We start from the raw sequence: 27,206 nt of genomic DNA, 5'->3' as shown, positions 1-27,206 counted from the left end.
CGAACACATACCGGTCATAAGAACGACTAAGGGCTCTATATATAGGCCAGTTGCTCGATCACTGCGCCCCATTTTTGAACTTTTATTTATTTATTTTTAGAAATCGCAAGTTTCCAAGTGTAGTTACTACAATGGAGATTTGGTTGTTTCTGTTATTTTATATTTGAATAACCAGAAGTTGTTGTATGGACTGATATTTTGGATTAAATGTAAATCAATAAGGCCTCAGGCTTTAAAACCAAAACATATTCTTCAAATTTGATGAAATGTGAAGTGGCCACAAGAAAAAACTAAATGCAGCAACAAGATTTAAAACATTGGAAGACCTTGAGGTTCGAGGGCTGCTGAGGTGGATGAATGCAGTTCATTTTCTTGGTATGAAAGAGACATTTTTTCCCTCTATAGCTTTAGTAGTTGGTATAGAGGATAATTAAATAGACTGCAACTTAATAAAGTGAGGCAAAGAACAGTTTGATTTCCTTCAGATTTTTGAACATTTGCTTATTCACAGATAAATTCACAATATCTGAATTTTGTGGTAATGTAAATGTGGAAAGACATAATATGAATGAAATTTAAGTAAATGTAAAAAAAAAGGCCATATATGCCATTGGGTAAATGCTTTATTCTCTAAATTTACAACTAGAGTTATGCATGCTACACACAATTTGATCAGATTATTATTTACAGATACTCCTGACCTACCTAACCATGCTCACCATGTTAAAAGGACTGCCAAAGAATGTCAGGATCAAAATAGCAGGAATTCATAAAGGTGTTGGAGAGATCATTAGGAAAAGACGCATAAAATGGTCATCAGTTGCCCTCAGTTTAGCCCCTCACAAAGTCTGTTAGAATGATCATTGGAAAGATGAACAACTTGATCAATGCCAGCGTATGGCATTGATCAAAAGATAGTTGGACAACAATCATCACAAACACCCTTTATAATAGTTATAATTATAATAGTATTTATAATAGTAATCCATTATAATAGTAATGGAATAAAATTTTTATTCTCTTTCTTTGGACAGGTCTGTATTAGGTTTTTCAGTGAACTTCTAAATCAGAGGTATCCAAGTCTTAAAAAGCCACAGAGACATTTTAACTAAGTCAAAATCAACCTATTATAGTCTGTCAAGTCACATAGCATAATACAGTTACAAACAAAATAACTCAACCAGCTCAGGAATTTAAAAAATAAAATAAAATCACAAAATATGTCATTTTCAGCATAACAAAAATAACTGACCCTTGGACAGAATTCTTGGATAAATAAAAATGTCAAGATTTCAGGAAACAAGACACAATGAAAAACAATTTTCCATTCCATACCACTCTGAATGATTTTTGCTTCAACTAATCCACTTCAGCTATCTGTGTTTTGTAGCTGCATGCCTTTATCAGACATAGTGAGAAATTATGTGCACTTGTGGGATTATGTATAGGTCTAAATAAAGGTGTAAATAAATAAGTAATATACGTATTGCAAGATTAGTAAGAAAGAGCAATGATTGCAATGCAATTTAGTGTTACCAATGCCCACTTTCCATGGAAAAGCTGTGTTCACACTGTTGTATGAAATCTTACTGTACATACCTACACCTGTCACAAGTAATGATGCCAAAGATGGGAAAGGTTAAACAGATGGTTGGAAATAACAACAAATATAGGAATATAGGAAAATGTAGATTTCCCACAATCCTCATCTTACTATTTAAAAATAAAATCTAATAATTTTCCAGCATTGTTTAGCCGTTTAATCCAATATCCTGCGTAAAAATAATATTGGGTTAAACCAACACTGTTTTCCAGTACTGTATTTTCAGACCAATTTAGGGTGGAGAACAAAAAGCTCTCCTTCAAAGTATCACTCCAAATAACACTGATAACTGTTACAATGGATGAAATGAGGATTCTCAATAGAAACTCATGCCATTATGAATTGTTGTTTTTTTTTCTTTCTTTTTTTTTGCATATTTGTATGCGTCTGTGCCTCTTTGTGGACAATAGAGACAAGGAAGATGAAGAACCAACATATAAGATGCGAAATTGTAGTCAGAAGGGCTTTAAATTGTTTCCAGCAAACAGAGAGAAAAAAACAAAGGTTGAGTCCATGTGATTTTCTGTTGCTGTAGCAAAAATACAGGTTTCAATCAAATGTACCCATGATTAATAATATCAAATAGAAAAGGAGAAAAGAATAAAAAAATAGTCCTTAGAACATTTAACCATGAAAACAACCAAGAAAAAAGAAAGGAGTCAAGTGGTCCTGGAACAAACACAACAATGGATAGCATGAATTACTACTTCATAAATCATTACAGTACTTCATGGAGTGGTGCTGCCACCTTGATAAGGTCATGATGACAAGAATCCACTCAACCTAAAGAGTGGGTTTTAAAAGCAAAAAAAAAATAAAAAATTGCCAATGAGGAGGGCAGCTAGTTTTCTAATAAAAAACTCAGAATTTCTCCAGGGAGAAGAAAATTTACAGGCATGTTTACACTCATCTGAATGATTTATCATCTGGCCCTCTCAGGGGTCCAATGAATTTAATAATCAACATTAAATCAGCATTTTGTTGAACAGAGAGATAGAAAGAATGGTTTGTTTTGCATTGCAAATAAAATCGTAAGTCAACCTTGTCTTCATTTTTACTAAAAAGCACTAAACATATTCACAAGAAAAAAAAACTTCACTTTGTCTTTTTTACATTTATATTTTAAATGTAGTTACTGAGAGCTCAATGAATTCTTACAGTTTCCCCTTGAGGGCAAAAGCTTGGATGGAATATGCACAGTTGTGTCAGGTGAGTTTGCATATCTGTCATCATGTGTATCCTGTGTATCCTGTCTATATCTCAGATGTTTGGAGCGGCTCAAAATGATAATCACACTTACGTTCTGATATATTTAACCACTTGGGATATATTATACACTGTGTTTGAAGAAATGAATGGTCAAAAAAGAAATATTCCTGACACAGCAAACCACTATGTATTGCACCTCTTGTGAACTCTACAGCAGGAGTCAAAAGTTGCAAGTACCCCTAGCCACCTTTTTTCAATAAACAATGTAAAAGAAAATGGTGTGATTTTTTTAATCTGCTGATAAATAAAATAATTTTTTAATGGTAGAAATAAATTTGCCAAAAAAGGCATATGTAAAGCAGGAACATTAAAAGAGTTACTCATGTTTAGCTTTAAAAGAAAGCCAATTTGAACAATCTTTGGGGAATTCCTATTGTCTGTTTGGTGATCTCTAAAAAAAGAATATGGCTAATCTCTCTATTATCTGATTTTTAAAAAATTGGAGCTCCATTCCCTTTTTCAGTGAGTTGGAGCCTGATAAAGGTAGGGAGTGAATCAAGGTGTCGGCTTATAGGCCCTACACAGAGAAGCAAAGGATTATCTTAAAAACTTCAAGCTTTTCTCGCTGACTATTTAGCAGTTAGGTATCACTGAAATAAGATGTAGAGATGCTGTGTTTAATTTGCATTAGTGAGGGATTTGATGGTTAAAAGTTTTTATAGGAATCGCTATCTTATCAAAAAGATAAGATGCTGTAAAAGGGATTGCAGTTCAGCTATTGAATCTCATAATATTGTATTCATTAAATACAATTTAACTAAATGTAATCCTGTATGCATCTTCTCAGCATAAGTTAGGGCTTTAAGACTTGTAATTAAATATTTAAACGCATGAATATACATAAAAAACAACAGGCTTCAAAGGTATTACAGCTGAAAGAACATTAGAATTGTCCAGATGCTTCTTGCACATTGGCCTCAAAACTTTCACATCACCTACAGTGATGCAGGACTTTACTAAAAGAAAAAGAATTTTGCACGCGAAATAAATATATAATAATAAAAAAAACAACATAAAGTGCAAGTCCTGTATCCAAAACTAGTGCGGTTACACTTACTGAAGTTAGTGTTCAAGGTGGATTGTAAGCTAATTTCAAGAGCTGATGGACAGTTTTGTAGATGGTGTGGAACCATTATTTTAAATTGAAAAATACTACACAAGGACTCCACAAATGAAGGGAAGAGCTCCAGCATTTCAAACACTGACGGAAAGCTGCAGACATATTACTGGAGAACGAATTGGACAGAAAACGTGACACTGAGAATGTTTTCTATTAAGAACTGACGGAGTAGATTAAATTTTTGATTAAAAAGTTTATGTAATTTCCTCATGTTGTAGCATAACCTCTGGAGGTTTATGGTGGACCAGGTTACACCACTGAATGTCAGAGAGGGATACGTGTAAATAAAAACATAATAAACTCTCCAATATGCTTGTGAAAACATATTTTTTTCTGTATTATATTTATGACCCTCACTTTAACAGCATCATCCATGCAATTGAGTTGGAGGTTACAAGTTCTGCCTCTTCTTTGGAGCTTTATTTGCTGAAGTCAGGGGCTCTTGAAAAGTTCAGCTAGTTCATGATGTAAAGGTGCAACAAGAGGGTCCAATATTATTGTAGTACCCAAATAAATAAAGTCTGCCTTACATAGATTGTCCGTCTGCTATCAGCATGTCTTAATATGGTGATATGTGTGAACCCTTTATTAGAGAGTGAATGCTTTAGTTTCAAAAAAAGTTTCAAACTCTGTATCTATGGTTGCGGCTGACATTTTGCGCTGGTTATTGAGTTCCATGAAAATATTTGTCACATGTTTTTTACCTTAAATAGGCAGCTAATATTGGTAGCTTACTATAGATAAAATGTCATCAAACTGCTAATGGTTTTTTTTATTATTATTTTGGTTGTTGAGCTTTAGAAAGTAATGAACCTTTTTATTTGAACTCGCTCTTTTACAGGAAGTAATCAACCCACTGCATAACTTATAAGGTACTGTACTTGTTGCCACGGTGACATTGGCAAGAACAAAAGTGTAATAAAAGTTTTGTGGGACATTTGAATTGAACTGATTTGAATTTATTTGGTAATAGCCCAAATGAGTGTAGTATTCATACTTCATGACCAAAGTCAAGAATCATCACTGAGCACAAAAACATGAGAAAGTTAAGATCTTATTTCAGTCGTGGTCCTCCAGATACCAACATACAATACAAACATAAAACAAGAGAAAAACAAGCAATATGGGAAAAAAAGCAAGGACCCTGCAATTAAATTTATGTACAAATTGGTAACCATGTTACCGGTAAGTTATTTTAAAAGACTCAAAAAAGTTACTGTTATTATTTGTTTTAACAATTTATTTCACTGCACAGCTGCAGTATACAAGACACTGCTCTTATATAAAGACTTAAATTTGTAAGGAACACAATCTGTTAAACTTCCTTGAATGGAATAATAGCGAATATGACTTACAAATGAAAAATCATTCATCAAAGGTTACGTTAACACAGCAGGTCCTTACGCTCAATTAGGATTGAGCATGAGAGCAATCAGGCTTCTGTGTGAACAGTTTGTGATCCAAAATCGACAAGCATCCGCAGAAGAAGACGTCACACAGCAGTGAACTATTTACAGAAGTAATAATGAGTGCTGTCACCTATGGGTCAATTTTAAAGTTATTCAGCAATGGGAGCTGATAGTGTCGTCATAAGAAAAAAAGTGAGCAACATTTGAGGTAGACTGCAGGTTTTCCTACCGTTAAATAATGTTAATGTATTGTATGATCTAAGTGTGAACATAATGAAATTTTTTACAAATATTTAAATTATTTTCCTAAATCATGTACAGTATTTTCTACTTGAAAAATGAATTTGATACACGTTTTATGTTGTTTTCTTTGTAACTGATAATTCCTTTATGAAATCAAAAACACTTTGATCCATTGCAAATTTTTCCAAATCCAAATGCCGTTTGTCCAGAAAAAACAGATTGAACAACTGATTAGGGAGCAAGAAAGGTTTAGGGGTATCAGTAAATGACATCAAACTGCTGCCAAGATCCTGATTTAGCACCATTTAACATAGACTCCTATGGGACAATGGAGGGCTGGATGCCAAATATAGAAGATGTGACTTGGTTACCAATGCACTCTGCGCATGGTTCGGCTTGAAGATGCATATACTGTAAAGTGTTTGTATATAATTACTTCTGCTCTGTCCTCTGACAATTGTCCTCATATGCAGTCATCCTGAGTAACATTTGTTGTTGCGGCACCAGACTGCTGCCAGGGGGCTTTTCTAATGTGTTGGGAGCAACACTGTTGAGTTGTGAGGCGGTAAGTAAAGAGTCAGTTATTACACCATCCTATCTTGACAAGCCAACTCCTCAGGGAGGGCAGAAGACAGGGGTGGCAAAAAAGAGAATTTTTATTCTCTCTTTTCTTACCTTTGCATAAGGTAAGAGAGAGAATAAAAGAGAAAAAACATGAGCAGGAATTTGAAAACATGTCAGAAATTCTCAGGGTGTAAGCTAAATCTGTGGAAAAATAATCTTGCTGGGAGCCGCACTTTGGTGGACTGGGGCAAGACGCAGCGAAGTACTACAAATAAGAGAGCAACTGTGCAATCTCCAGTAATCAGGCACACACAAACATTACTGCATTCTTGGATGATTAAACACTGCACAGTTTGCTCACACATGTCTGACAAAGACCAACCTTGCCAGCCAGGTTTGCAGACCGGCTTGACATCAATGTGAACCGGGACACTTTGCAAGGCTCTCTTCTGGCCACAATCCCAAGCCGTCACCTGGATCTCATAGTGTTGCTGTCGGTCAAAACTCAGCTTCTCTGTGTTTCGGATGTTTCCTAATGGGAAGAAAAGGTCAAAGTCAAGGTCAACCAAAAGAGCTTTTTAACAGGGTGCAAATATAATTGACATGGACAAATCATGAGGGAACTGTTTTAAGCAAGAAATATGGAAAAAGATGCAGCTGTGGCAGTGTCAGTCTAATGCAGGGGTGTCCAAACTTTTTGCAAAGAGGGCCAGATTTGATCAAGTGAAGATGCCCGGGGGCCAATAGTTTGTTCGGACATTTTTTGATTTTTTTTTTTTACCCCTCCAGGGGGTCTTTTGTGGGCTCTAGTGTCCCTTATGTGACAGCAGGCTGACAGGAAACAGGGAAGGAGAGGGGGGAAGACATGCGGCAAATGTCATCGGGTCCGGGAATCGAACCTGCGACGGCCGCGTCGAGGACTCAAGGCCTCCAAATACGGGTCGCCCTACGCCACCACGGCACGCCCTGGACATTTTTTAACTACAAAAGTTTCATGCAAATACACAATTTTCATTGTCACAATTATCTTTATTTTTCAAATGACAAAAAAACAAATATAAGCCACTCAGGCAAATGAGAACAACTCTAAAAACCCAAATTCTGCCTTTCTTTCATATCTGGAGAGTCAGATAACATTGAACAAACTGTATAAAATACCTTAAATTTACATGAGTTTAAAAATATCTTTGCCTCAAGAACATTTTAAACAGGAGTTATAAGTAATGCAAAGTTGTCTGTTATTATTAAATCTTAAAACAAGTGAATTTTGCTCGTCATTTACTATATCTACAGGTTCATAACCAAATCTTACTCAAGAGTTTAATAAAAATAAGTGCCATAAATCCAGGTGCATAAATGTTCTTTTGGCTCTTCACTGCTGATAATGACAGACGTTGCCGTTCAAAACACTCAGTTTCATGTCCTCAACTCTCTGTGCCACACTGTTATGTGCCAGGCAAACATTTTTCTCAAATTCTTGCTTCTTCTCAGGGCAAAATGTTCTCCACCATTTTCATAACACAGTCTTTGATAAATGTAAAAGGTTTGCCATGTTTAGCTATTAACATGGCCACTTCGTAGCTTGCTTTGGTGGTATTTTCTTTTGACTCACAGGCCCGCGTGAAGAATCGCTGTTGTGATGCCAGTGCAGCTTGGCGTTGCTTCACTTTTTCAGCACGGTCACCTCCTGTTAGCTTGTTGTATGTGTTAGCATGTTTAGTCTGGTAGTGTCCTTTTACGTTGAAATCCTTAAACAAGGCAACCGTCTCACAAATTAGACAAGCACAATTGCCTTGATTTTCAGAAAAGAAGTATTGTAATTCCCATCTCTCTTGAAAGCGGCGGCCCTCACTGTCAACTTTCCTCGTTTTCTTTGCAGTGGCCATGGCAGAAATGAGTGGAAAGCGGTTCGCTGCACGGAGGCAGACTGATAGTATTAAAGTGGTGCTGCCACCATTTGGTGAAAGGAGGAATTACAGTTTCAAGTTTTATGATTTATTTATTCTGTTTCACAGTGCAGGCGGGCCATAAATAATACATTATAAAACCGAAGCTGCGGGCCGTATGAAATCTGACCGCGGGCCGTGATTGGCCCCCGGGCCGGACTTTGGACATGCCTGGTCTAATGTATTCATGTCATTAAAATGGTAAATGGATTGAACTTATATAGCGCTTTTCCAGTCATTTTGACCACTCAAAGCACTTTACACTAGAGTCACATTCACCCAGTCGCACTCACAAACACACAAACACATACAATATATACACCGATACGCAGATCTGTAGGCAATTTGGGGTTAAGTGCCTTGCCCAGAGGCACATCGACATGTGGCAGGAGGAAGCTGGAATCGGACCTACAACCTTGCAATCGCAAGATGACTACTCTACCATAGAGCCACAGTCGCCCCAAAAAAGACACTTGAAACAAGAATGTGTTGTACTTTGTGTGTTTACTGAATAAGGATTCAGGTCAGTTTGCCCTTTGTCAATGCACTCTCCTGTTTCATACAGTTGAAACCACATAGAAACATGCAGATTTTTTTCCTCAGTCTGAAAGTAATCAGACCAAACTCGTCTAAAAGCGAGTTAACCTTGTCATTGAGATGTAAATGAACCTTGACCGGATGAGTTTGCTCGTCTGTGTAGGGCCATTTGTTTTTGTAGCTGCCATTTAGTTTCTCCAAACTCCTTCCTGCCGTGAGAATCTTATGACTTTTCTTGGTTGTTTCAAATGATTAAACTTCACTCCATAAGGCATCAACCCATAGCTTTCCTGAAGTGTGAAAAATAATTAAAATGCTTAAAGAAAACTTAGAGTTGTTCATTCAGGGTGAACACCCAGCTATTTTCAGTATCAATTAGTTGTTTAAGATGAACAAAAGAAATTGAATGATGTACAAAGCTAATTAAAAACAGCTTTATTTTCTATGACAAAGAATGCCAGTCATCAGCTTTCACAGGAGTTCACAGGTCTGCGATTGATATGTGATATCAGATGCCCATCTAACACAATTATATATATATATATATATATATATATATATATATATATATAACTTTATTTCTAGGTATTTATAGGAATAACCCATTTAAATAAAATAAGCAATTTTTCTTAATTCACATAAACATAAAAATAGTTCATCTGTACAATACAGTCTCACATTTTTCTTGTTTAAGTTCATCTTTTTAACCAGTTAACTTAAAAGTTTCTTTCAGTGAGGTTTAATAAATTCACATAAAACATTGACAGTTTTAAGTCCTGTTTATATATATATTAAGGCAGACTTTAAGCTTAATGTATATACCTTATACTTTTTATCTAATTCTTTCTTAATGGGACTGTTTTTATCCTGATTCTGAAACCTTATCAACAGTATTCATATTACATTAGATCATGATAAAACTATAAAACAGCAAGGGTTGCTCTCTATTCTGTTTTGGATACTGCAAAGAAGTCAATCTAAATAGTTCTTTGTCACCTATACCATACTTTATGTATGCGCTCCTACTTATTTACAAAGGCAGTGTGTGAGTGTTTGCTTCAAGGAGTAATGGTTATTTAATCTTACATCATCATTATGTATCATTGTCAAATTAACTTTAATGACTTAACGTAATCACTGTAACAAATGAGATCACAGTGGAGATGACAGGTACCTTCTATCTCCTTAAGGGGTCTGATTAACTGTAATGCTTCCCAAAATTGGGTACATGTTTCCATTAAATACTTGCCGCCTCCTCGTGTAAAGACATTGCTGCTTGTTGGCCCCCTGTTCACCTCTCAGTGGTTACTTTTCCGAAAGCAGTAATTACTCATGCCCACCGGCATCAACATTAAATCTCTGATTTTATCAACATTCAGCAGAAGTGGGATTGCTGTTGTCCTGAAGATTTGTAAGCTCATTATATTAAGCACAACCATGACTCAGTGACTAATTCTGCTTAATTCAACATTTGCTACAGCACACCTCTGGGAGAATGGGTGATTGTTTCGTATTTGAAAATGACATTTAGGAGTTATGTAGAGGTTCAACAAGATATTGTATATTCTCTTTAAAGGGAAGTGTGTCTCGCAGCTGCTGACAGCATGACCTTGTCCATAAAAAATAGCTGTTAGGCAGTGATTCCTTTGGACCCACACTGGCGTCATGTCAGGAAAGTGTGGTGATGATGATGAAGTATTCTCTATGTTTTATACAAGAGTGGATTATGTGTAGTCTTTCTGCAACCAGAGATTGCTTCTAGAAGACTCCACTTATGCTTTGAGAAACCAAAGCAAGAAGAAATTTTAATGTTTTTTTGGCATCACCACCATGATGGATTTAGACAAGTACAAACACATCAACTGTGGCTAAACATGACCTGATCACATATTCTTTCATGTACAAATTGTGATTTAGAAAACATTTATTTGCAAAAGAATAATGATTTTAAGTTTTATTCAAAATATTGAATAACCCAGCTGATTGTATCCTGTCATCTTGTGAGCTGGCTGTAGCTTTGGTAACATGCTTTATTTTTCCCCAACTCTTCCAGGTGTATTTATAAAACTATAGCACAACAAGCCTTGTTTTTGCAGCTTAAATGGTGTTTAAATCACTTGAAATTGCATCTATTTCTAGATGTGCAATAAACTGCACAGCAAAAATCAATGTTGTTGAAAATTAAGTTGTGAGTCTTGATATTCCTCCAGCTCAAAGTGATCCACTTCATTAAAATTCTGAGCAATATGCTACAATTAGAAATGCTGCATTCAGGCACATAAATCAATCTAAGTTTGACATAATAGTCTGGCAGCTTTGCTTAAATGTATTTTATATATGCTGGCAGGTTAAAACTAACAAACTAAAGGTCTTTCTACATGCCTGTTTACTAAGGGAATTAGTTTAGTGTTTTGTTGCCAAGCAAGAATATATGTCATTTTAGTTTTTTGAGTGAAACAGAGATTTTTTTTCATTCTGTTCAAGTGCTGATATGATAAAAACACTGCACATGGTCTTTATTTGCCGTTTTTTGCATAGCACCAAATAAAGATATAATGAACACTTAAAAGAAATTCAAAAATCCATCTTTGTCAGAAACAAATTACACTGGTCCTCATTTTTTCTCAGAACAAAGGAAAAGAAATACAGCTGCAAGTGTTTGTATTACAGATGGAAATAATTCAAGTGGCGTTTGTAAGTGCTACAATTTTGATGAGAATCTGGCACAAAGCAATATGTGTCCATGTTGGTTTTCTGAGAAGAAAAAACAAAAAAACTATACTATATATTTATTTAAAAGCGACTGTCTGCAAAATTCAAGAGAAACATTCATACAAATTTCTGTCTATTGTGATTCTATGGACTTTAATTATCCAAGTAAAAACTTTAGCTGACCAGAGTGCAAGAACAAAGCACTGCAGTCCTAATTTGACTGCTAATAATGAAATACTCTGCCCATAAAGAGAGCTGGGAATGCTATTCACTTATTTAGGAGAAATTACAGACTGAAAACAACAGCTAAGTAAAAGTATACACACCATTCTCTTAAAGCTGCAGTAGGTAACTTGAGTTAAGATAAGGTTCTGCACTATGTACAATCATAGCCCTAACCCTGTATACAGTGACAGTTTTACTTTTTGGAAATGTTCCGTCCTTTTATAATTGTGGTCCAGTTTTATAACAGAACTAGTCACATAAAAGTATTTAATCCTCATTTTTCAATGTCCTCTGAATAGTCTTTACATTATTAATCGATTTAGTTTATACTGCATATTGCATACAAAGAAAAAAAACTTACATTAAATATTCAGCACAAGCATGAGTCTGACAAGTTGTGATCATCCTAGATTTCTTAGCATATCAAAACTGATAAGTTTGTTTAAAAATCTAGATAGAAATAGAAAATGATTAGATACTGCGCCTTTTTTTTCTCCAGTAACTTCTGTCTCCAGTCGTAATGTTGTTTTCTTTTTAAGTCTTGAAGACTTATAAGATGTTAGCATAATGTGTTTTACTACTTCACTTTTTGCAGCATGTACTAAGGCGTCATGCAATGCTGTATATATTTATTCTCATCTTTACTCACCATTTCGATCTATAGCAAAAGGCGTGTTAGTGGTGGTGATCTGGTAGTTGCAGATCTGACTGTACTGTGGTGAACAGTCCTGATCTGTGGCCTCGACTTGCAGGATGCTGTCATAAATCTTTCCTTCTGTCACAGCAGCTCTGTACTGTGGCTCTCGAAACACGGGAGCAAACTCATTCACATCATTGACCTGGATGTGTACCACTGCCCTGCAGACAACACACAGACACAGGGGAGGGGAAAGTTCAAACCAAAGTATCATCTGCATAGAGTATTATACAAGTTAAAACAGTTTTTATTCCAGCTTTTGGAAATAAAGGCATTCTACTTGTTCTGTTTACATTTTAGCAAAGAAGTTACTTCCCTTTCATATAAATTATTATAGCTTTTTCAGTTAAAGTGCAAGAAACCGACATTCGAGAACTTGTTAATCTGAAAGGATGAAGCAAACAGTCATGTTCCCTTCATCCACAGTTAATTTCAAGTTTTGTGTTTCACTTAACCTCATCACTGGTCAGTCATCTCCGTGTATAAATCTACAATGGGTTTAAACATGAATATTGTACATTATTTCAGTAGAATACTGAAGTATTAAAGTAAGATGTAATGCGTGCATTATTTTTCTCTATGTCACCTTTGACAAGCTATTAGTCTTAATAATTTGAATAGATTTAGCTACTGCTTGTCATGCTTTTCTGGCAAACCAGAGATGAGGTTACAGAAAGCAAAACCAATAGATTATGAAAGTGTCCAAAAGACTGAGCCCTCTGGTACCTCACTGGTAACTGTCAAATGGTTTAACTAAAAATATTTCAGTTCTTCAAACTGAGTGCAGTCAGAATGCTTGAAAAATAATTGAGAAAAATGTTGCTGATCACAACAGCAAGATGATAACTGTGAAATATTTAAAATAAAAGGGTACTGAAAGCAGTGAGCATCACTATGAGTTTGGTTTCAATGTAAAATTTTGACCAAAGATAAAACAGATATTCAAGATTTTGCTGTTCAATTATTGACCTTTTGTTTTATAATACTAAGGAAATATTGCATGGTTCTTGAGATGTTTTTCAAAATTCATTGTTGCCTGTAAATAAATGAATTCAGCTGTATTTCAGCATCAAATAACAGCAATTTCAACCCATAATACAATTTTCTTTCTTAGTAACTGTCAGTCAAGAAAATAGTGTTTAATAAAGGTTCGCTGTTTGTTTTCTTCCCCCTGCAACAGCAGATAAAAAAGACAAGAGACTAAATAAGCAGACCAACAATATGCAACTGATAAAAGGTCATGAGTTAGTTGCATTTCATTTAACCTCATCCCTGCTCAGTCATGCCTTGAAAAGCTTAGCCATAGCTTTTACTCATTCTATAAAGCAATATCTAAACCAACAAAGAGGATACATTTTTATTTGTATTAAAGGTGTAATAGCAGGTTAATTTGTATTAAATATTCATTTGTGATTTCCTTAATTAAATCAGACATAAACAAATTTATTTCTTTTAAAAAATGAACTTGCAAAAATAGTCCCTTGTTTAAATAAATTACAGGCAGAGATGACTGACAATTAACTACTCGAAAGCAAAAGTAGTGTGTTGCTTTAAGACGAAGGGATACAGATTAACATGTACCTTTGAGGATTAGCAGCTGAGCACTACAAAATCATTTGACTAAAAAGATCTGTATAAAACAATCCCCGGTGTTGTAGCAGACTAGAACACCGGGAGGATGGAGACATTTTCATTCTGTCTTATCATCTTTGTCCAGCATACACAAACAAAGAACAGTTTTTAAGCCTCAATACACACATAATTTAATATAAATCCATCCAACAATGGCAAACCAGTACTATAAAGAAATAAATATGTCAGGAAAAGGCAGTGTTGCTGGAAACAAAAAGAATTTAGTCACATATTTAAAGCTGGATTCAGTCTAATATGTTCAGTTAGTTAATTTTTACTTATTACACATGCAGACACACCTTTGATCAGGGCATCAATGCTATCTCAGCTGAAACTCATCACTGTCATTAACAGTTATGTTGATCTACATTAATGCTTCAGTTGTTTCTTTGCTCTTGTGGCTAGAAGACAGACATCAATTTTTATAGCAACGTATTGATTTAAGAAATAAAACTTCTTTTAATAATAATGATTTCTGTTTATTTTCCTCACTGTACTTGTGCTTTTATGGCTTGTCCTTTAGTTTACCTTTTCTACTCACCTTTACTGTGTTTAAACCTGTATTTTAAAAAAGATTAGCAAAAGGATCATGCAGTGGCTTTTTTAGGGTGACTGTGGCTCTGTGGGTAGAGTGGTCTTGTGACCAGAAGGTTGTGGGTCGATTTCAGCTTCCTCAGCCACATGTTGAGGTGCCCCTGTGCAGGGCACTTTGCGGCAAGTTGCCCACCGACCTGCATGTCGGTGTAAATGTGTGTCGGGGTGAATGTGACTGTAGTGTGAAGCGCTTTGCGTGGTCAACATGACTAGCAAGGCACTACATAAGTTCAGTCCATTTACATCTTTGATAAATCCGGTTTTTCTTTTTATACCAAATATAAAAAAGCTGATTTAACAAGTTTGTACTTCTTCAGGTCCCAGGGTGTTAAATTAAGATTAGAATTAAATCTGTACATAATATTAGATAATAATTGTAATCATAATTTAATACTCTGGACCATAAAGAAGCAAAAACTTGTTATATCTGGTTTGTTTGTTATAAGAAAAACACAGGTTTTATCAAAAATAAAAGGAACTGTGTGATCTTGATGTTAGTCTTTATTTAAAATAACAGATTAAATATAGTATAACAAACTTAACAAAAAAGTGCAATTTAACATAAAAACCATGTAAAAAAGGAAAAAAGAACAATCCATGAAAGTACTAAAACTAGAGAACTTAATCAGAAATCATATCCATTACAGGAAGAAATCAATTCTTAGATGAATACTTTGTAATAAATATGAACGTTTGTGTTGTTGAGCTTATGTGCTGTCTGCTTGTCTAAAAGAGAAGAAAAAGGGGCTAAGAAATGCCTAATCCAGTAATTTTTTAAACAGTTTTACAATAAGACTGCAACGTATGTTTTGTTTAGGATGTTACTTATAGGTTTTGTTTGTCAAACTGGATTTAATTCCCAGTCTTGGGGAATCTGCTCCATGTCATTCCCTTCTCTCTCCTCCCAATTTCCCGTTCAACCAATGTTAAATGACAGCCACTAGAACCTAAAAAACTTTATTAGAGCCTAAAAAACTTTAAAAAACTAAAAAATACATTTCACCTCACAAGTGGAGGAGCTTGCAAAGTTCCTCCACTTGTGAGGAACTTTGCAAGCTCCTTCCAAAGTTTCCAAAGTTTTGTCAACTCAATTTTCTCAAATAAATACTATGAATATTTCTTTACTGTTAGGTAAAACGTTTTATGACATTTAGTTTAATTATTCCAAAAGTGTGCTGTCAGCACCTATGATGCCTATAAAATTGTATGAGCTTGCATCTATGTGGATTTTCAATCAAAAATGTTAAACTTTATCTTAATATAGCACTGATACAAACACAATTTACATCAAATAAAGATCTTTATCATAATCAACTTTGCATTAAAAGGTCCTTATATAAATATTACAGATACCGAGTGTCAGGACTGCTATAACAGTGATGAGCACAATCTAAAGGATAATAAAATAGAAGTCCACAATGACGACCGAAGCGCTGCCTTTAGCATCCAGATTGCGTTTTTCTTTGTTAACAAACCTTTTACAGTGTAAAGTATGAACATTTTAGATAACCACTGTCTTATAAAACTTGTTTATTTTCCTCACAGGTAATAATTGACTTCACACATTACCCTTTCCACATTTCTATCCTTCACTTAGATGAAGACAACCAAGTTATAGTGTATCAAACAGGATCAATCAACTGTTTCAAAGCTCCTCGCCTTTAGCTGTATATTAACTGGCATAAGCATAAAAATGTACACTGACTTTAACTGAACACCAATCAAAATTAGAATTACAAGACTTACAAAGAAAAACACAGAATTTAACTTTGTTTCCATTGTAACCTGAATTCCCACACTTCATGAACAAAGAATAGTTTCTCTACCTTTAACTTCGGCTGGACTCACTTTTCTCTCATGCTCTGAGCTACTTTATAAGTCAACAAGCAACTTGCACTAAATATTACTCAAACAAACGCTAAATAAAACTCCTAAAATCCCGAGTTAGTGCGATATCACGGCCTTTTAATCGCCTTCCCCCGTGGGACTTTCCCAGTGCGGGTTGGCATCCTGCCAAATTTACCCTAGCCTGATACTGGCAGCTATTGACAAAACAGTGCACAGAAACCGTAGCACAGTGCTACATACTGGTCAAATAAGAAGTAAACAACTTACAGAGTAGTTTTGGTATGTTTTCACCGTGTACTGACCTGAAGGATAATAAAATGGAAGTCAGCAATGACGACCAAAGCGCTGCCTTTAGCATCCAGATTGCGTTTGAGGTAAACCGGAACTCCGCCCCAAAACCAACCCGGAAGCAACGACCCCCACACATAGGTTCCGCTTTGCCACTACTGCTCCCATCCCAAACCCCAGGAAAGCTCTATACAGTACATGCAGGCAGATTAACATGCCGAATTGCAAATAAAATCTAATTTGTTAAATTATACATGAAAATATTTCAAAATTATAAAACAGCCAAAATAACATGGTGGCATTTTTAGGTGCAAAACATAAACATAAAAAATGACAATAAGTCAGTGATTACAAAACATTATGGACCAGAACAGCAGTCAAGACTAACCTGTTTCAGGGCTTGATAAAACAAAAATGTACTTGTTTATAATTGAACTTCAAGTAGAAATAAATTATTTTACCACAACCTCTTCAAGTTCTGGTACATAATACACAAATGAATATATGGGTGACAGTGATGAATTGCTGAGCTTTAGGAAAGGTGGGATGTTAATGGTGATGCTAACAGCAGCAGAAGATGGTAATAAGATGCTCTGACAGATGATAGCAGTACCAGTGTGCACAGTAAATCCCTCAGCCAGCCTTGTTTTGTCATATTAATGCAGTTCTCACATAAACATTTTCCCCCTAGCTTTGCCTCTCTCCCTAAATAGTGAGTGAGCAAGCATATGCTCTGCTCCTCTGGGACTCACATTTGTGAGCATCATTATGTATTCATGCACACAAATGAATAGAATATAACTAAATGCAGTAATTGTGAACATGTCTGCGTCCATGTGAGAGAGTGTTCTCTGCTGATGGTGCACATCTGGCTGGAATAGACACCTCATACTCTGGGGTACGAGTACACACAGATGTTTGTGTAGTGTGAGTGTAGGAGTTTGTGTGTGTGTGTCTGTGGCTTCATAGTCCTGAAAGGTTGCCAAGGTGGGCCCAAGGCCGCTGTCGCTCCCCATGACAGGTGTCAGTCTGCTGGTAGGAGTTCACAAAAAGTCAGAGAGACACAGAAAACAGCGAGGGCATATGTGACCCCAAGGGTGAGAGAATGATTACGACAACAAAATGGATAAAAAGTATAGTCAGGGAAATGATTAGTCAAATAGTGTCAAGCTACATCACATAGTTAATGATAAAGCAACATCGAGAGCCTTCTTTTTATTTAGTATCATTTATTAACAGGACAGTCTCAGTAAAACTTTTTTAAAAATATTAGTTGGAAATTACCTATACTCTGCATGTATCATGTACTGTGTTTAGCCTATGTTATTTAGCGTGATCTGCCTCTAAAATGCTCCCTCAACACATTGATTTAGAAGACATGCAATGTAGGCCCCCTGGTGTTTCACTAGTTGAAAGATAATGACAATAAAGCATATTTATATTACCTGGGATGCATTATCAGTCAAGAACTGGAACATTAAACCCCCGTTTGGCATCAAGCTGTGTGCTACATCAATTTAAAGACAGTTATCATGGAAAATGATCTTGCAGACTGTGGATGAAAGGCACATTACATTTTTTTTCTTTGTAAATGCAGTACCTGACTTGGTTTCAAACTCAGTTTATGAGTAACTTGCAAGAAAAATGGTAGCAGTCCCAGCCAGAGACTTCAATCTGCAATATATAATCACATACTTCAGTGTTAACATGAATTCAGTGGTTTAAGTCTGCATTAACCTTTCTGTGACCTATAGACATGGGTAAAAATTCTGAAACTGAAAAATAATCGCATTTGTTACAAACGCAAGTGTAATTTTTTTTGACGGTGGCAATTTGTAGTTGCTATGAAAACATATTGAAATAACTGTATAAAAAGTTAATAAAATTAACTTAATCGGAAAAGTTTTGCTCTGCCACAAAACAACCATTTCAGTGAGGTCAGGAGAAAGTGTTAGTGTGGGTACGGCAGCTCATATCACCCTGTCAGTCTGATTGAATTAGAAGAGCAGAGTGGTTGCTCTAAAAGGGAGTGGAGCCTAAAATCATCCTTCTTTTGTCAACCATGGTTACCTCTAAGGAAACTCATGCTGTCTACATTGCTTTACATCAAAACGGCTTCATGGACGAACAGACTATGCTAGTAAAATTTGATCCAAATCAACAATTTATCATATTGAACAGCAAGGAGAGAGGTTCCCATGCAGTGAAGTAAAATTAAGACATCCCCAAAAAAGTACAAGTGCCAGGACAGTCTCCTGAATAGAATTTATCTAAGGTAATGTGTTGCCACCATTGCAGAGCTTGATCACCAATGGGAGCAGAAAAGGAACACAGGCCCACTCACTATTTTGACTAAAAACATGGCCATAAAAAAGAACGGGGTAAAAACATTATGATCTTTTGGACTTTGGATGTTTTGAAACCTGATAGTTCGGAAGGCTTAGTTTGAATGAGGACCAAAATTGCCACTTTTATTAATTTTTCAGCTGGTGTAGTTCACTATTATTTGATGTTTTGACTGTGAGGTGGAGCTGTTTGTTAATACCTTCTCAGACTTAGAGACAGTTGTGTCTGTGGTCATGGCTTGTTTTTGTGAGGAGTTTCTGCATTGAATTCACTCCTTCATGAGAGACTAACAAGCTTTTCTTATGATTTCAGATTCTGAAATCATAAGTCTCGATTCAACTAAAGAAACTCATTTTATAATTTAATTAAAAATGAATTATTTCTCAAAGTTATTGACAACTACATAGGCAAAACATTGATGTAAATTGTGATTCCCAGCATTTCTGCTTCCTTGCGGTCTACAACCTTACACTCATTCAGATCCTCAGGCTTTGTTTCAATCTTCTCTTTTTTCTGCTTTTAGATCATTCTCTCTTTGCAGACCTATCTGGTGGTCAATCTGTGACTGAAGATAACATTTAGCTTACAATGTGGAAGCTAAAAGACAATAGATTAGAGGCATCCAAAGTCAGTCCTTAAGAGCTGGTATCCTACATGATTTAGTTCTCTTTGTGGTTCAACACCCTAGTAGTAACTTCCTCCTCAGCATGACAATGTTCTTCTGCAGAGGCCTGCTAGCAAGTCATCAATTTGATTCAGTTGTGTTGAACCAGGGAGAGAACTAAACATATAGGATACCGACTGTTTAGGAATCACTTTGGACATCGCTAATCTATGGTCTTAATTATGTCTTTTCTTGGGGGTTCGGCCAATCATTGCCAAGGAAAATGAATACCACTCCTGGATTGGCTGCTTTGCAAATGCCAGCCAACATTGCACTTAGATATTTCAGCTTCCCAATCTGCATTTTCTTTCCAACGTTGTAGATATACAAAAATATCTGCAAATATTTTAGTTACGCTCCACAAAAAAAAAAAAAAAAAATCTGCAAACACTGAACTGCAGAAAAATGGGGTTCACTGTACTAGTAAACAGTGTAGAGTTATAATACACTGATTTATCTTTTGCTTCTTCAAGTCTAATTTAACCTGCTAATATGAATATAAAAGGAATAATTTATTAGAGATGTTAAATTTTTTTGTGACACTAGTCGCCTTTATTTACAGTAATCAGACAATAAATGGGCAGGCAGAGTATAGGGGGAAGGCATGCAGCCAATATCCCAATGTCAGAAATCATAACACAGATGGCTGCATCTGTATTAATAGCCTCTGTATATGAGGCATCTGCTCTGTGCTTATTACAGGCACCTCCCTGTTATAAAATGTGTTTGTAAGACGCCTCAAAATACAATGGTCCACCATGTCTGTTTATAACTGACACATTTCCAAGTAGTCTCGCTTGAGACATGTCCAAATCAGACAGAGACAGTAGTTAGCATAACTATGATCAGCAGTTTTAACTAAACCTGTACCGTCTTCCTCGTGTTTCAGTCAAAGCAACTTTGATTTCCATCAAAGAAAAGCAGCTTTTTAAAAGTCAATCACTAATCAGAGAACTTTGAGAGGTTCTAACAAGAGATTTGATTGCTTCATTGTACCGAATTAATCAAACTGTTTTAACCCACATGCTCCAAATATTCAAATATAGCAGAGAAATAATAAACAATAATTTTCTTTTGTTCTTTTAATAAGCTCAGCTCGTTGATTACTGTGGAAATATATATTTTGTAAGAGTTATTTTCTTAGCTCTAAGAAAACAATACCATTCCATTTATCTCCCATAATCCACAAGAAATGGGTCATAACCACTTGGCCAAAGGCAATGATAGTGTAAAAACACCAAACAGGTTAATCACTGGTAGCCTCATTCCCCTCACACTGTTGACATAAAGACTTTCAGAAGACATGAGATTCAGTACATGCAGTATCTAACACTCATTTAGCATAGGACAGCAACTAAATTTAACATGTTTCCTAATGCTCAAAACTCAAATGACTGATGTTTGTGAGGTAAAAAAAATATACCTCAAACAAGCATATCAAACTTATTTTCCTTCTGGGCCATATCAAGATTACCTCAAATGTCCTCAAAAGACTGGTTGTGGCAGAATGTATTGATAAAATACCCATTACCAGACTGTTAAACTTTTAATAAATAGCTGTCTCTGCAATTGTTGAATACTTCTTAAAATTAAATAATATTGAACATCTTGTCAAATTGATGTGATTTGAGACATTACAGATAACAGCTGCTTTGATTTGATTGATAAAATTATATTTAAGCACACAACTCTCATCTTGAAGGTTCTATTTATGTGTCCCTCCGGAGTTTAAAGGGCTGTATAAAAAGTTATGGTGAATCGGATTTGTCCTTCTGGTCTCCAGTTTGACATATGTGACCTAAAGGATTTGCTGTTTACATATCACTTTGCAAACACTTAAAAAATTATCCAGTATATTTTGTAAAGATTTAAATATCTCATCAGGGATGTTTAATAAAGGACCTTTGAAACAGGGAAGATCTATTCAAGAGCCAGGTGCTGTATCAACCCAATCAAATCATATGCAGAGATATTAAATCTAGGTGATGCATGTTAATGCCAGGCTGGTATTGTTCCCAGCTTATTTCATATTTATCTGTACTCATTATCTATCAACACACACAACTACTCAAACTAAGTCCTCTCTGAAAACCTCTAACACACACCTCCACAGATAACAGAAAGTCAAGGGACTCAATTAATCATTGTCAAAAATTAGCCTGGGGGTTTAATCAATGCTTCTCTTGCAGAACTGGAATGGAAATAAACTACCTCAGCTACAGCAGAGGGATCAAAAACACGACACGGGATGGGGATCCCACTGACGTGAAGGAAAATTCCACTTACCTTGAAACTAAGGTAAAACAATTTCAATATTTTTCTTACTCATATGTCAGAACAGTTTTAAATGCACGGTATCATGCAAAATCCACTTTAGTATTATATAATGTCACAATTTTATCCATTCATCAAAAACATAACCAAAGTGTTGCTTTAATTCATTCATGCATGTTTGAGAAATAATTGAGTCTGTAACATTGAGCCACCATCACCCACAAATCATGTTGCATTTGATTTGTTTCTGATGTGATCTCAGTTTGAATGCTGCATACTGAAATCACAGGTGTGGAATTTACAATTTTTAACTATGTCTGAAGGGGATGCCTTACTTTTTTTTTTTTTTTTAAATTAAGACTCAACTGACAATATGGGATTACATTTCAAATGTCTGAGTCCCTCCAAGGGTTCAGGTAAATGTTAGGCAAGTTATTCAGAAAGAACATTATGAAATTGAAAGCAGGTTACTTTTAGTTTTAAGTATACTGCATTCTAATGTGAATGGAAATTTCATCACCAGAGATCAAGGAATATTGCTTCATTGTTCTGCTATTTGAGTAGCAGTAGTGGTGTTAATGCTGCATCAGTGGCTTTAATGTACAAAATAAAATAAATGATGCAGGCTGTGCTGTTGCACATAAGAAGGTGGTGTTGTAGCATTATTTAACCAACATAATTTATCTTCCTACAAGACTGAAACACATGTATGTTTATGTATTTTGTACTTTTGTTGTATATTCATTTGCTGTGGTCGGGGTTGATACAATGGCAGTTTATTCAACAACATTGGACAAGCTGCAAGAATAAAGAAACACAAATTGCAAAAACCTGGAGACATCTGGTTGTGATCTGAAATTGGAATGGAAGCAGCTATTGCTTCCTGTTGTTTGGTAACTGAAGCAGACAGAGACATATGTTCCTGTTCTTGGCATGTTATAGTTTGAACATGTTAACTTTGCTCTCTCAAATGCATTCTGTTAGGTGGAGATAAACAACAGAGTCCTAAACTATTTTTTTTCCAATTTTATGGCTTGTCTGCAGCAACAGTCACATCAGCTTACAGGTTTTGACAGAATGAGGTTTCACTCAAATTAGCATGAAGTGTGACAAGCGTGAAGCTAAGATTCTTGGTAGAATAAAGAGTCGACACCTTGGCAAGATCACTGTCTGTGTGGAGCCCCCTGGTCTTCTTACTTCAGAAATTTATCATGACAGCTTATGCTAATGAGGCATAGCTTTTTGGCCCATTTCCTTTTTTTTTTTTTTATAAATTTCTCTTACTTCAAGTATGTTTAGGTCTTTATGTTTTGCATTTGCATGCATGGTTGTTATGAATTCCTGAAATCAGCCTATGTCTTGCTTGCTATAGTGTTTGTCTTATTTATATGGTAATGCATATTTATTGGTGCGGATTGACTCGGCAGTGTGTTTGTGCGTCTGTGGGTAAACATGACTCTCCTTCAGCTCGTTTCATGGAAATGTAATTAGCCTCTCCAAACTGCAGTGGGGTTCGAACATACAGGTCTCTAAGATTTGCTAATGATGTCTTTAATAACTCCCTTGTTGTCAAGCATGAAGTGTCTGCACGTGCTGCTGTTTGGAGAAGCCCATTTTTGGGAATTACATCTTATAGCAAGTCCACTGTCATGCTCTCCTGGAACCCTGGGTAAGTATTAACCCATTGGACTGCTGCCAGACACTAAACCTAATCAGGGTGGTGTTACATACACATGTCACGGTTTATATGTGGATCCTGGGAGGACTTTTTATATGTGCCTTGCTTTGCAGAGTAACTGAATTAGATGTCCCTTGCATTATAACATGAATATTTAGGTATTTATTAGAAAGATAACTTGGTTGTATGTAGGAAGCATTAATCCAAAAGGATCATGGCTGATGATTCTTTTTCATTAAAAAAAAAAAACATCTCCTTTAAATGATGCTATAGTCAACTGATTGGTCTTGGGAATTTTTCTGTCAAGCTCTTTAGAAAAGCTATTTATGCATAAAGCAACAAATGTTGGAATTTTTTCAGTTCTTACAAAGATTCTTTTTTTTTTCTCCGAAGAGTTTTTGCGGCTCTAGTGGCTTGTATTTCTTTTGCAACAGTAGGCAGACGGGAAAGACATGCGGCAAAGGTCGCCGGGACCAGGATTTGAACCCACGACGTCGAGGACTAAGGCCTCCAAACGTGGGCCGTGCGCCACCACAGCACGCCCCACAAAGATTCTTTTTATTGATTTTACACATGCCATTATAATTTGTCAATTTGTGTTTCTGACTTATTTTATGTAATGCTTGATCTGAATTATTATCACTTCAGATGTTTTCCAACATTTATCCATTCTTTTTCTATATCAGCTCCATCTAGCCAGGGGTGTGAGGTGGTTAGTGCCTATTGACAGAAAACATTGGGCGAGGGCTGAAGTACACCCAGGAAAGGTTGCTAATCATTTCCCAGCATATGCTTTATATAAATCTTTGACAGGTAACCTTGGATTTTACTGCACATTATTGGCAGTTGGCAGGTGTTTTTTAATAAGACCTTTCTGCCTTTATTTAACAAGACTGCAATTTTCCATTAACACCATCCTCTGAGAAAAAAATCTAAAATTAATTTCAACCCTTGATTCCAAATTTATATATCAATCATCCACAACTACCATTGTATGTTCAAAATTATGTGCATAATGACATGACCTAAAAAGAAAAACATAATATCACTCTTGCTGATAGTACAGAAAAAGGAAGAGAGACATTAACTGGTGGGTCAAAAATATCTAATATTTGTTTTTTTCCCACCATACCTACATCAAAACAAAGATGAATGGGTGAATAGTCGTGTCTTTAAACAAGACACAGAGTTCATCTGCAATTAATGTCATGACTTCAGTTCAGTTTTTAGGTTGTAGTTTGCTAATCTGACACACACTATGAAGCAGTCTGATAATGGTATCAAGTTGATCTCTTATGCAACATAATAGTTTTAATCTTCCACAGGCTGATACATTCACTAGTACAATATGTTGGTTCTAATTGATCCAATTGATTTTCTCAAAAATGAATAAACCTTGGCTTTCTACAGCTGCTTTTGTAGTTCAGCCTCATGCAAAACCCTGAAATGAATAAAGGTGTAACGATTCAATTATTCAAATTTTGTCCTAATAATTCTGCTCTCTGCTGTGCAATTATTATTATTGTATGTGTACAGAAACACTGAGTAGCTCCACTCAAGCATATCATCAGTGGCCATTATACAGTTAGGTTTTATTACCATGAAACACATTCTCAGCTCTATATAGTGGTTCACTATGAGTGTCCACTTTTGTAAATCTACTGACTTCATATGTTCATACTATACTTGGTACTTGGTTCTTTGTAACTAGTCCCATTATCTGATAGCTTCACCTTGGCATTGAACAAGAGGCATAGTTCTGATCACGTTATGCAAAAAATGACTCATTTTTCATTACATTATATTTATCATAAAAATCTACAAAACTATACACCAAGAATATGCATAACCAAAGGGAGAAAATTTTCAGGAATGGAAGTGTTCTTAGTCATGGATTCACTTATTTACAGATTTTTCTGTAGAATGTAATTCCAAACTGTTCACAGTATACTGACCTATTTTCAGATATTTTTTCATAGAGCATAATCTTAAATATTTGATAGAATATGCACCTTGGGAAGCTGAAATTTCTGTAGGCGCTACTTGATGGACTGTACCACTAACAGCGATGATAAGGAAGAGCTTGAGTTAGTGCTAATATGCATTCCACTGTGGTCATTAATGCATATTAAGTTATATTTGGCATCTGAACTATATTTGGCATCTGAACTATTAAATAGGCACTTATAAAATTTTTCAGAGGGGGTTTGAAGTACCTGCAGATTTCAGCTATTCATGTGTTCCCTAACTCCTTCCAGCCTCTTTTTGTATTGCAACTTGTACACGCATTCGAACCCTAGCTCCTGTCTATTGCTGATATGCTGAATGTTCATTTTATGTTACATCATATCATTAGATATAAGTGTTATCCTTTAAAGTCATTGCAATGGAGTTGAATCATAGTGCACAACTGTGCTTTTGTTTACATATTTTGCATAAGTTGAAAAATATGTAAATAAGTCTTGAAAAATGCACCTACCTAGGAGAAAGTGTTCTGTGGTTTGACCAAAATACTGTACTGATTGATTCAATGTTTGTTCACAAATTAAGGCTTCAGGTTTAGATAATGGGGCTTAATGTTTTAACAACTTTGAAGACTGTAAAGTCCAAAGAATTGGATTATATGCAAGCTAAGTGTACCAACAACATCTACCCATATAAGAAAACAGCTTCTACATAGCTGTCGTCTGTGTGCTAAGGAGTTAATACACTCAAAATTGACATTTATTACCCCTTTTACAGGTAGGAAACATTCCACTTCATTTGACAGAGGTCAGTCCAACATTATGGAGAATTAATTTATGTTTCATTTAAAGCTGACCTTAGCAGAAGCAGCCTCAAGGAGTTTAAGGTGAATTCATTTGAGCTTTACATTTTGCTGACAGGTGAATAAATCTTTCTCTGGCAGGTGTATAAAACATATCAAAGAAAAATGTAAAACAGTTTGACTCCAAAAGGCAAATTTGAATGCAGAGAGTCCCAACCGTAAGTGTTTATAAAGCCGCCCGTTGTGGTGGTTACCGATTCGGCCACCAAAAGAGCAGCAATGCAACACTTTATTGTCTCTTAAGGAAGATGCATATGTCCAAAGTTTGACATGGCATTTTGAAAATAAAAACATCTCATTTGTTTGTAGAAAAAAGGCAGCTCTGACAGAAAGATTTGTACAGCCATGGTAGAGAGAGCATCCATTTGTGAATACAGAAACAGCCTGACAACACACATCAATGCTGAAGGTGGGAGAAGATGCAGAATGCCTGGCAGACAGAAGGACAGAATTGAACAGAGAGAATCCACTGAGCTTTCGGAAAGGGAATAAGTGGGTTGTCAGCTATTGGTAAGCAGTGCAGTAGAACAAGCAGGATAAAGAGAGAATTTTAAACTCATCTCGTGTCACTCCTGATCCTCTACCCTGTCCTCTTTAGCTGCCAAATTTCTGGACTGCCTTCTTTCATGCCTGTTGACGTGTCATGCGTAATTTGAGCACAGCCTTAGGCAGAGATTCTTCTTTCTCCCTATTAGCTTCTTTATAAATTCGAGCAAGCGGGCTGGTAGTG

At 35.8% G+C, this 27,206-nt stretch overlaps 1 protein-coding gene across 2 annotated transcripts in view; it reads right to left on the bottom strand.

Moving 5' to 3' along the window:
* Nucleotides 1-27,206, bottom strand: part of LOC114133258 (calsyntenin-2) — a 285,154-nt gene that overhangs the window by 85,281 nt on the left and 172,667 nt on the right. Inside the window, exons 1-3 of one of the 2 annotated variants that reach the window (XM_027999002.1) lie at nucleotides 16,702-16,844; nucleotides 12,278-12,486; nucleotides 6,591-6,740 (exon numbers count right to left, since the gene is read on the bottom strand). In XM_027999002.1, the coding sequence (XP_027854803.1) occupies nucleotides 6,591-6,740; nucleotides 12,278-12,486; nucleotides 16,702-16,826 (484 nt within the window). In that variant the 5' untranslated portion in view covers nucleotides 16,827-16,844. Of the gene's footprint in view, nucleotides 1-6,590; nucleotides 6,741-12,277; nucleotides 12,487-16,701; nucleotides 16,845-27,206 lie in introns of those variants that run through there. The other variant, XM_027999001.1, reaches the window with a different exon arrangement.

Source organism: Xiphophorus couchianus, chromosome 18 (assembly GCF_001444195.1).
Source record: "Xiphophorus couchianus chromosome 18, X_couchianus-1.0, whole genome shotgun sequence".
Lineage (NCBI taxonomy): Eukaryota > Metazoa > Chordata > Actinopteri > Cyprinodontiformes > Poeciliidae > Xiphophorus > Xiphophorus couchianus.
This window is presented reverse-complemented; position numbering and strand designations above follow the sequence as displayed.